Consider the following 11,820-nt stretch of genomic DNA (forward strand, 5'->3'; position numbering starts at 1 on the left):
AACAAAGTCACATTTAATTTATTTCTATTTAAAATTTAAAATTTATTTAAAATTTAAAATTTAAAATTTAAAATTTTAAAAGTGGAGAAAATAATTTTTTTTTCTCAAAGTATCTTCAAATATTATTGATAAATTATAATTTATTTTTTAATATTTAATAAAAACTACACTTTAATTACAATAATTTTAAATTTACTCTTTCAAATTTTATTTGATTAATAAAATAATATTTTAATTAAACCTTTGATATTTAGTCATAATATTTTTAAATTTAGTCTTTCAAATTTTATTTGATTAATAAAATAATTTTTTAATTTAAATCTTATATTTTATAAATTAGTCAAATTATAGTTACTAATAAATTTTTATATTTATAAATAAATTTTTAATATTTATATAAAAAATAATAAAATAAAAATTAAATGCAGAAAACGTTATTTCTTTTTTATCATAATTAAATAAAAAAATAAATCATTTGAGAAGGGAAAGTCATACAACAAAGAATTGTGTCGGCTTAAATTTAAATACATATTATATTAAAATTTTTTATTTAATTTTTATTTTATAAATTTATAATTAAATATTATATTTAATATATATGAGAGATTAGTTTGTAAAAATATAAATTTTTATTTGTAAACAATTATAATATTTAGAAATCAGTTTATAATAATATAAGAATGAATTATAATAAAAAATTATTTTATTATAAAATAAAATTTTATAATGAAATTTAGAAATGTATTGAATAAATTATATTTTTTTATAAATCTTTAGGGATTTAAACTGTAAGTTATTTTAATTAAAATTTATTTTTATTTAATTTTCAAATATCATTAAAGGTATTGGGAAAAAAAGTTATAATAAAATTATAGTTTTTTGGTTTTATAATTTTTATTTATTATTTTTTTATATATATTAACAATAAAATTTTTTATTTAACATTTTAATTATAAATATTTTAAATATATTAAATTTTATTAAATATTAAAAAATATTTTAAAAAAATTTTAACAATAAAATAAAATTAAATAAAATTATAATAGCTCATTTATATATTATTATAGTATAAAAAAATAAATAAAAATTTTGAAATAAAAAAAATAAATAAAAATTATGAAATAAATAATATAATTATTTTTATTATAAATTAAATTATAAAATTTTACTAAAAAAATGCGAAAATTAATAATTGTGCTTTTTTTTTTTTTCACAATAATGTGTTATTCTTTGGAATTGGTGAAAGTAATAATTCTATTTTTATAATCTCCATAACCCTATAATATTGTAAAAAATTGACGGTGTGTTTGGTAAAAGGGAAAAAGAGGATAGGGAGATAGAAAGAGAGAGAAAATGAAGTACCTGGATCAAGGATCGCTCTGTGCCTCTCCCATACCTCCCATCTTCCAAACACAGTATTAAGCACGTGAGCGCTATACATCTGTAAAACCCCAAACAAAAACCCTTCCAGAACTGTCCGAACACCAAATACACTGGTCCTCGAACACCATGGCGAAAGCTGAAATTGTTACTCAGCAAGATAGCTCAGAAGAACCGAAAAATCTGTTCTCATTCCTGAAGAGATTTGGTCTAAAACTTCCAGTCTTTAATGAAGATAAGAAGGCGCCATCAAAATCTGTGGTCAAAGACGAAGCGGAAATGGCAGTAGGTGGCGACGGGGAGGCGGATAATACAAAGCAGAGGCCAAATTTTGTGAGGTTCCCAAACGCTCATCCCATAATTCCACCACCGCTGGATATCGAGCTCGAAGAGAGCAGCGGAAAGACTCATAATCCAGTAATTATCTGGCAGGTTGGTTTGGTGTTGTTTGGAATTTTGCATTTCTTCACCCTCCGAAAAGCACGAGGAGGATATTTTAAATTGGGTTTTGTTTTATTAGAATTGATTTAGATATATTTGTGGGGAAGTTCTCTATCTCTCGAGGTACAATTGAATGTTTTAAAGGTGGAAAAATGTAATATTTAGCAGATATTGAGAATTTAGGATCCATGAATCTTGAATTGTAATTTCTGGTTGGAGTGGACGTCAAAAATATAATCTTTTGGCCAAAGAAAACTTCCTGGAGAAGATTGAGAATAACTGTAAGAATATGTGAGAAGTAGGAGTCAGCAATTAGAATAGAAGATGATGAATACATTGGGTGTATTCTCTTGTTGCCTATATGTTCTGCTTATTAGTCGTGTTTCCTTTTCAAATATGTTGATGTTGCTTCGAATTTAGCACTTTTGAAGTTAAAAAACGATTTGATTTAAAATCTTACTTTTCTAATAGGTTTGATATTAGTGAAGAGTGAAGACATTTACTTCTGCAAAGGAACATCAAGATAAATAGTCTTTTGTATTTGTTGTGATGTGGGTAGTGGATCATTGGATAATGGCAAGAGCTGGATGTAGTACAAGTTATTGTGCTTGTAATTATCTTGTGAATCACTGCTATAAAACTGCTGTTATTGTTAAGCCAACATCACGTTTGTTAAGAATCTGTAAATAGATAAGGAAGCTCTGTAAATTATGCCTTAGATTGCGAAGAAATTATTAATACTAATTAGAAAAAATTTTATGCTTGTAGCTAAGTATGTTTCCATTTAGTGTATTTTAAATCTGATTTAGTTCCAGAGCTCGAGGGAATAATAAAGCATTTTATTCAACAAATTCTTCTCTCTCTCTCTCTCTCTCCCCCCCCCCCCCTCTCTCAAAATAATGAAGGGACACAAATGTGGAGATGTTTATAACTCCTTTCTTTAAAGGAAGTGCTAAGTACAGAAGTATTTGCATGCACTGAAGGTTTTATATATTGCCTAGGTGAGTTTCTAATAACAGAAACTGCCTACAAAAATTATTCCTGTTGGTGGTTTTTAAGCTAATTATGTACTTCTATATGAGAACTGCTGCAATGCAAATGGTTGGTGGAGCAGATAATTAGGGGTTTACTGTGCAGTGTTACCCCCCCACAGAGGCTGTTTAGAGACTGAACCAAAAAGCTTTGCGGGGTTTTTGTCAAAAGGTCAGTTGAGAACTTGAGATGAAAGGTATAGATAAATTTCAGTGATTTTATATCGTTTGGGCGAAAGTGGGAGAAGCAAATGATTATAGCTTATGGAAATTGAGTATGTTTGGGACTGATGAAATAGTGTTGGGATTAATACCTGTTAGTAGGCTTTTTGTGTTCTCATGCTAGTTTTTATAATTGATCAATAGTTTATGACACCTTTTTGTGAGAAGAAAAGTGAAGCTTAGGAAACCCAACAGAAGGTTACACAAAAACTTTCTCTAAGGACAAAAGTAAGAAAATAAAATTCAAATGTGAACATTTCAGTGGCTCGACAACAAATGACACCTATATACCACTTCACTCAATCTAGAAAATTCAAGGGGACAATCCATCTTAAAAACCTGCTTGTTCAACCCTTCTGCTTCAAGGGAAGCATTTCAATTCGTCATGCCATCTATTTGAGATCTCCATTGCTCCATGGATCATAAATTTCTAGTAAGAACCAACTACTTTTGACACTCTTTGAAATGTTTAAGAGATTGCTACTATAGAACCCAACTCTGCCCTCAAGTTACACCTCCTTGTCCTTTCTTCCACTACATTCAGCCCATCTCAAACTTATAAAGAAGCATAAACATGGGTCAAGTTCAATATTAAGCCTGTTGTTATTTTGGAGGCAAGTAGACATTAAAGTCAATTCGATGTGGAGCTCAAAGCTCCCTTTACAACACAGTTTAAGAGTTAAGCTCTGAGATTTTGTTATAATACATATATTGGTCATTCTTTTTGAAAGATTAGTGATTTTAATCTCTATGGTTTGTCAACGTCTCTATAAATTCCTTAATTGTTATCAGAATTTTCTGTAGTCCCTCAAAATATTGAACTTTTGGTGAGGGTATAGAAACAAAATTTATTTTAAGGTAAGCCTCAAGAGTTTCTTTTTATTTTATTTTTAAAACTTGATCCATATGGTATTAGGATGTATTAAATTAGTGATTTAAAGATGATTTTATATTAAAATGACTCGGATAATTTTATGGCCATTTGTATGAAAACATTTTAGTATTTTAAACCTCAAAACCCTTGCTGAAGACTGTAACCGGATTTATGTCGGTTGTGAAACACCACCAAAATCTAAGCTAGTGTTCATGTATATATTATAAGTTTCTTGAGTTTCTCAAGTTCATGGTCCACATTCTTGTCAAGTGCATCACTGTTGATGTGCTGCAGCTTATTAATGTTATTTGATTTTTCATTCTTTGTCTTTACTTAGTGTTATATTTTTAATATATGATTTCTTTTGTTCTTGTAACAAAATTTCTTTGCCTAACCCTGTACTTGTGCATGCATATGCATTATGGTGATATATAAATATATGGAATATGTGTAAGTTTACAATTTCCTTTTAGCTTGCATCAACTTTCCCTCACTTTATCCTACTTGTCACCGGTACCTAGAAACCTTCTTTTTCTCATTTCAGTGTTCCCGTCCCTTGCATATTTGGTGAAATCCAGGTTCTTCTGATGTGATGCTACATTTAGCAATATTGTTATTTAATTCCAAAAATTAAAAGCTTGCAATTCTAGTAAATTTGAACTTTCAAATTTTGAGTCCTAGTCTTGGGCACATTTTAGATTGCTGGCTGCTTGTTTTCTCGGAAGAAACATAATAATAATTTTATCTTTAGTTTGTCAGAATCTGTGGCTATCATGCTCTGTGTGTGTGTGTTTGTTTTTTTTTGTTTCTTTTTTTCTTGAAGTATATTGACCTTTTTCCTGGGTTTTGTAATTAAATAACTGTAACTGGTCTGTTTTCTTTTTCTGCTCAATTGTTGGCCCTGCTGGAATCTCTCTCAGTTGCCAGTGCCCATTTTTTTTCTTATATTTTCTTTATTCACCTCTATTTTGGACTTGGTTCTCAGACCAAAGATACATCATAATCTCTTATTGATGGTTTCTTATTAACTTTATGAATAGTTTCTTCTCAATGAAATCACTTCATCTACTTGCAGGTTTATGCCCTTGGTGGGTTCATTATCTTGAAGTGGGTATGGGCAAGATGGAAGGAAAGGAAGGAAAGAGCTAAGAAAGCATCACCTGATAACGATCAACCTTCTGATGAATATCTATCGCCACCTGATGATAATGATTGATTCTGAAGTCATGCTGAAAATGTAATTGTAGCAGGTAAATGTCAAGCGGGTTAGGTTAGCCAACAGCGACTTTTGTAATTTCTCTTCTTTCTTGTTATCCATGAAGTTACATGCTCTTTGCTTTTAATGTTCTTCGTTTGAGCAGTTACACTTCTTTTTTTCCCCAAAGAGAGCCACGGATAGAGAAAATGATACAAAGTTAAGTTATGTCAAAGGATTACAGAAAAATGAGTCATCTAATAGACATTTCCCATCTGAAAAATGAGTTGCTGTATTTCTCTTCCAATTTGCATATATATACATGATGCTGTGCAATTCATACAGGACCAAAACTGAACATGTGCTCTAAGGCACACTTTTAGTACTGTAACGAGAACATATAGAAGCAGTGACATAGCAATGGGACCACAATTGGTGCAAAAAAAAAAAATCTCCGTAGTCTTACTTTATGTTGGGAATTTATGCCATTACAAGGCAGCAAAATACTTTTTACAATGGTAACACTAAATTGGTTAACTAATGCACCATCTAATATTGAGGTAGCACACCTTTCAAGCATAGGTTAGCTACCATATCTATAAAGCAATTGACCTGTTGGGGAATCTATTTGAATGATATTTTTTGGAAAAAGAGCCAACCACTCGAATAGCTAGAATTGCCACGCTACTATCTAACATTGGAGGAGGCTAAAAGCACTGAAGAGCATCGTATAACCCTGCAAAATCTATTTTTTATTAAATGATCAAGAAGCCACCCTTCCACACACTTAACTCCCTCTGGAACTGCTCAAACTCTCCTATGATAGCTGAGGAACGCCAAAGGCTTTTTGCAATGCCATGCATCATGCAACCTGTATGTTGGTCCTTTGAACGAGTTTAATTTTGATAATGCCAACTTAATGAGTTCTAAGTTTTGAACGAGTTTAATTTTGATAATACCAACTTAATGAGTTCTAAATATCTATTTTCGATGGTTTAAAAGTTCAAAGTTCAAAATAAAATATTTAAATATTGAAAAATCAAGGAAAGTACTATAATAGGAAAAAAGAAAATTCTGAAGACAATTCAAGATAAATCAAATGAAGAAAAGTCAAGATAAGTATATTTTTGGGATTCAATGTAAAAGAGTGAGTGAATTGATCTGCCAATATTAAGTCATAAAATTTTTACTCTCATTTAATTTAAATAATTTTTTGAGCAAGTCTTTTAAGTTTATTGAAATTAGCTTATATAAAATTTTCAAAAACTAAAATTAGACATATAATTGTGGATAGACTTTAAATTTAGGTATCTAATTTATGCTTGATTTATTCTGGCTAACTAATTTCAATATGTAAGTTAACTAATTTCAGTCTACACATTTTTCAATATTACAGTGACTAATTTTTTCGAAAATTTATTACATTGAACAAATCTAGTAATTAGAAAGTAAAATTTTCAAACACCTTATATAAGAGATGTATTCTTTTCATAAATTTTATAGGAAAGTATTGAATTTCTGAGTGCATTTGCAATCTTGTCTATTTGCTTTCATTTAAGAATTTGATCTTCATTAGCAAATCTTCTCTCTCCTCTTAATTATGCACGTATTATATCATCGCTCCTCAAAATGATTCGTCCTTAAATCAACCACCATATTAGCAAGAAATTGGTCAATATACATGTGAGAATCACACACTCATACTTTGCAAAAGTTTTTGCAGCAACTTATAGTTTATTACTTGAATAGTCCATCATCATGGTAACTTCTTTAATACAATACTATTCCAAACCAGTAACTATAGAATCAATGTAAAGGTCATATACAGATTGTTCATCATCACTTATATTCATCATATTTTGGTTCAATCTTTTTCCGGTAGATCTTTATGATCTTTTCAGAAAAGTTCTCCTTAAATATGACTTGTTCTTCATTATGATTAGATTGTCACGGTAGTGACTGAGATTGCTTTCCCTATTGTAGCATATGCTTCTATAGAATTTTCACTTATTTTTAGAATTCCTTGATATGCACTTTTATGCGATCACATCCTTCACTTAGAGATTCAAGAATATCTTATTGGTCTGCTTGATGGAACTCCTTATATCTTCTTGCACATGCCATACTAACTTTTTTTTAGAAATATAACTATTTTTTTCTTTTTTTATTATAAACTCGAAATACGAGATAAACTAAGATAAAGTTGAAATTAAACAAAAATAATAATAAAACTTACGAAATAAATAAATATAGATAAATAATTGAAGCAGAATTCATGATCAACTTGTAATAAAAAACCACATCACACAACTTGATATCTTTTAAGGTTGCTCTACTACACTCCTAACCAACTAATATGACTAGAAATATAGATAATCAAGCGATAATTTTAACTAGAAAATACTATAAAGAATTCTTAATTAGCTAACTAAGCATGAAATAATAAAATCCATATTAGAAGGCCAAAAGGTTGAACCTTGATAAGTTGCTAAATATGGACATACAAAGAATTAATCATCTTTGTATTAGATAAAAGAATCAAAGTTCTAAGAATAATTCTCATTGTAGAGAAAAATATCAATTCTAACTTATTCTACTTATATACAGAATAAAAATGCTATTTATAGCTGCAAATCTCCTAATCCTATTTAGAATAGAAAAACAAAATAAATCCTAATTGAAATAGAAAAAAATAAAACAAATCCTAATTGAAATAGAAAAGTATAAGCTAATCCTATTTTAATAAGAAAAACTAAATCTAATCCTACTTAAATATGGACGGTCCAAAAATCTCTTAATTGGAGAACGTGGAGAAAATCTAGGTTAAATTTTCTCTCTTAAAGTTTATTCAAAATAATTCAAAGACCAAAATAACAACAATAGAAATATAGGCTAGCATAAGAAAATATGGGTTCAGATCGTTAATTGTCCTAAGTGATTTTGATGCTTTTTATTGAATATTGCTGCAAATATCTTTTCATGATTGCCTGCATACTTTTCAATTATAATTCTCATCTCATAAACCTTGCTTTCACTTTAAATAATTTGTTTTTTTTTTATGATTCAGAGGTTGGTTTCGAATTTTGGAGCTAATATTTTTGAAGAAGATTAAATCTCTTGTGCTCTTCAAATTGTGAAAAAATAATATCCCACACACATAGCAAAGAGCACATGGAAGATAGTGTTAGTATTTCTGTAATCTATTAGCTAGGTCACTTTTCCAAGCATCAAGCAATACTGAATTTCAATTTGTAATACATGATCTTGTAGTGGGACTTGTTGCTAGTGGGACATGTTTTAGATTAGAGTATGAATTTGGTGGCTGATGAAGGATTCAAAAAAGAAAAAGCTCATCACTTATCTTATATTTGAGGCCATTGTGATGACATTAAAAGATTCAAGCCATTTTACAAATCCAATTGTTTGAGAACTTTCTTACCCCTATCACTAAAGTAGGAAGAAAGCTATGAAGCAAGTGATATCCCTTCTAATTTGGTATCAAAGCTAGGATGTTTAAGGGTGCTATCTTTTAGTCATTACCACATGATCACTAAGCTACCAGATTCCATTAGTGACTTGAAACATTTGAGGTATCTTAACCTTTCATACACTAAAATTAGAATAATACCTAAGTCAACAACTTCTTTGTGGAATTTACAAACCTAGATATTAGAAGAATGTTCATGTCTTTAAGAATTGCCTTCAAAAAAGGAAATTTGATCAACCTGTGCCATCTTGATATTACAAATATATGTTTAGAAAAAAGGATATTGTTGATAGTCAAAAAACTTAAGAAGCCTTCAAACTTTGTCTAATTTTCTTGTGGGTAAAGATAGTGGAGTTGGTCTAGCAATTTTGATGAACTTAAAATTTCTTCAAGGCGCACTTCATATCTCAAGGTTGGAGAATATGGCTAATGCTTTGCATGTGAGTGGTAGCTAATTTAATGTTTTAACTCCAACAAAAATCTCATCAAGGAGGACGGTTAGAGGTGATGAAGATTTTGTGCAATAAAAGTCTTCTTGATATGATGCATCTTGTGAAAATTAGATAAATAATTATTTTTACAAAATGAGGCCATACTTAAGCATGTGTATGGCTTGACTTTAAGACCATCTTTATATAAAGGGCAATGGTAGCAGCTGAAAATCTAAAAGAGAGAGTGTGTAAGAAAGAAAATAGAGTGATAAAAAGTGAGAGTTGAGAAGATAAAGAAGGAAAAGAAACAAAATATTTGTGTTTTTATGTATTTCTCTATTTTATAAATAAAATTTATTTTTATTTTCTCTACATATCCTTTTCGACATAATGTTTAGAGATTTGTTTTTATTAAACTCAAGAATCCTATACTTTTATTCTTTTTTTACCGTGGAGAATGTTGATCTCAGTTATATTCCATTTTAGAATTCTACTTTTATGTTCTCAGTCGAAAAGTGGTATCTGAATATTTAGAACTTTATATTCTAATTTCAACAATTGCTATATTTGTGCATCATTAATTTAATGATGATGACAGTAAAATAGATAAAATTAATATCATAACACTATTAGTATCCTAAGTATTGTTCAATGGTAATATGAAGCCCCTTATCATTTTAAAATAATGGGCTAAGCCTAAATAACCTTAAAAAAGCTAACTCGAGGAAAATAGTGCCTAAAATTTTATAAGGAGCACATCACCATTAGGCTAAACTAATATGGGAATTTAATACCATTTTTTTGGATAATTTACAAGGAAGTCCCTGAAAAATGACTAAACCTATAAATTAGTCCCTCACTAAACTAAAGTTTTGGTAATAAACTAGTCATGAATTTTTATTTAATATAGTAAATTGATCCTTCTATTAAAATTATGTTCACGTTATCCTTGGTTGATATGAAAATGACCATATGCCTAAAAAATTAACTTAAAAAGAGTAATTATAACTCAACAACATCCCTTGCCTCCTTTTGTAGCTCCTCCCCCTTTTCTTTATTGTCTATTCTTCATCCTCCATTTCTAGTAGCCTCATATTTTTATTTTTATAATTCTAGTTTGCTCTTTCCTTGCTCTACCTTAGCAACCTTAAGGAAATCGTATTCGTTCACAACATATTTGAAGGAGTTGAGGCTACAAAGATCATGTGGCAGAGAATAAACTCTTGGTCCCAATGATCGTGCGTTAAAGATCATGGGCTACAATCCTAATCTCGATTTGGCCCGTAAGATTGGATCTTACTACAGTCTCACATATTCCTTCACTGTATTGCAGGTTTTGATAAGAGATTGAACTATTGGTTTTGAATTTTATTTTGCTCTATAGAAAAGAGAGATCAAACAAAAAGAACTTGAAAAAAAGAAAAAAGTTAAAGGTGAAAAAGAAAGATCATATAATAGTGCAAACCTTGTTTTGTCTTGTTGTTAGACTATATATTGTTGAATTCCATATTGATTTAGGATAGGGATAATGTAGCCCTTATAAGGAGTTTATGCATTCTTCCCTTCCCTGAAACTAATTTTTAAGATGAGTTGGACCTAACCTAAATTTAATATGGTATTGAAACCTCCCACTAATGTTAGACTTTCTGTAAATATTTCACACTCTAGTATAGTCTTATGTATGAGAGGGTGTGTTGATTAGGATAATGTGCCACTTATAAGAGTTTTAAACACTCCTCCTCCGGAGCTAGCTTATAGGGTAAATTAGGACCGATTCAAATTTAATATATATATCCACTTTTCTTTATATATTTTGAAAGTTCAAATCATGAAGATGGGAAATCAAGTTCACCTTGTTGAAGGGATAGTACTGTAGATGAAATGAGAATTTGATTCTTCAATGAGTTGTACTTCATCAACACACCCATTAAGGTCCTCAAAAGATTGTTTTTGTTGATGGGTAGAGGCTCTTATCTTATTTATCCAGATCACTACTCTTGCTTCTGTATATCTAGTAAAAAAAATTATTAAAGTGAAAGAAAAAATGGCAACAAATGTAGCTTCTTACCTAAAGGACCCAAAACTCCAACCATCTTGAACCTTTCCACCTCATAAGGGTATTATTGTTATTAAAAAAAATATATAAACTTTAAGTAAAACAAAGACTAACGGTGAACTGTTACTTTTAACAGAATGATCAATTTGTTACACGGAGCTTAAACTTAAGGATTTCCTTGTTATCAAAATTTTAATTGTTGACTAATATATAAATTTGATCAAAACTCAAGAACTTGCATATAAACTACTCTTGTTTTTTCTATCTTTAAAAAATTTATGATCCTTATATGAAAATCCTCATTATCAAGTAACCAAAAAGCTCCTCAAGTATATATGTTATCCCTTGATGCTAACATCTAGCATTCAAAATGCTACTTGATTCCATTATACTTCTCCAAGCATAGCTTAAATTATTGACATTGATATTTCAAAAAAAAAAAGTTATAGGAAAAGTATAAAAGCTTCATAAATCAGAATTAGGCCTTTGAAGTAAATGTTATTCTCGCTTTACAAGAAGTGCTAGATTGAAAATATACAAACAAACCCCTATATAATCTTTAGGCCAACAAAGTACTTCGTCCGTCATTCTCCTACGCATAAGCACTCATTTGTTGTTCCAACCAACGATAACCATCAACCAAAAAAAAAAAAAAACTCATAATATAAATTCATTATTATTTGAGCCATAGAACATAGAAGAA

The 11,820-nt window shown here is 29.5% G+C and overlaps 1 protein-coding gene across 1 annotated transcript; it reads left to right on the forward strand.

Moving 5' to 3' along the window:
- Window positions 1-1,302: 1,302 nt before the first annotated feature.
- Window positions 1,303-5,291, forward strand: LOC110623931. Its single transcript, XM_021768954.2, has 2 exons — window positions 1,303-1,812; window positions 5,024-5,291. Exons 1-2 carry the CDS (start codon window positions 1,510-1,512, stop codon window positions 5,162-5,164), a joined length of 444 nt encoding a protein of 147 aa, XP_021624646.1. The 5' UTR covers window positions 1,303-1,509; the 3' UTR covers window positions 5,165-5,291.
- The last annotated feature ends 6,529 nt before the right edge of the window (window positions 5,292-11,820 follow it).

The sequence above is a fragment of the Manihot esculenta genome, chromosome 10 (assembly GCF_001659605.2).
Source record: "Manihot esculenta cultivar AM560-2 chromosome 10, M.esculenta_v8, whole genome shotgun sequence".
Taxonomy (NCBI): Eukaryota; Viridiplantae; Streptophyta; class Magnoliopsida; order Malpighiales; family Euphorbiaceae; genus Manihot; species Manihot esculenta.

What these genes read in the sequence shown, in the direction of transcription:
- LOC110623931 (XM_021768954.2), top strand. Translation starts at nt 1,510, where the DNA reads ATGGCGAAAGCTGAAATTGTTACTCAGCAAGATAGCTCAGAAGAACCG. An exon ending in ATCCAGTAATTATCTGGCAG is followed by an intron (nt 1,813 to 5,023) that starts GTTGGTTTGGTG and finishes ATCTACTTGCAG; the next exon opens with GTTTATGCCCTTGGTGGGTT.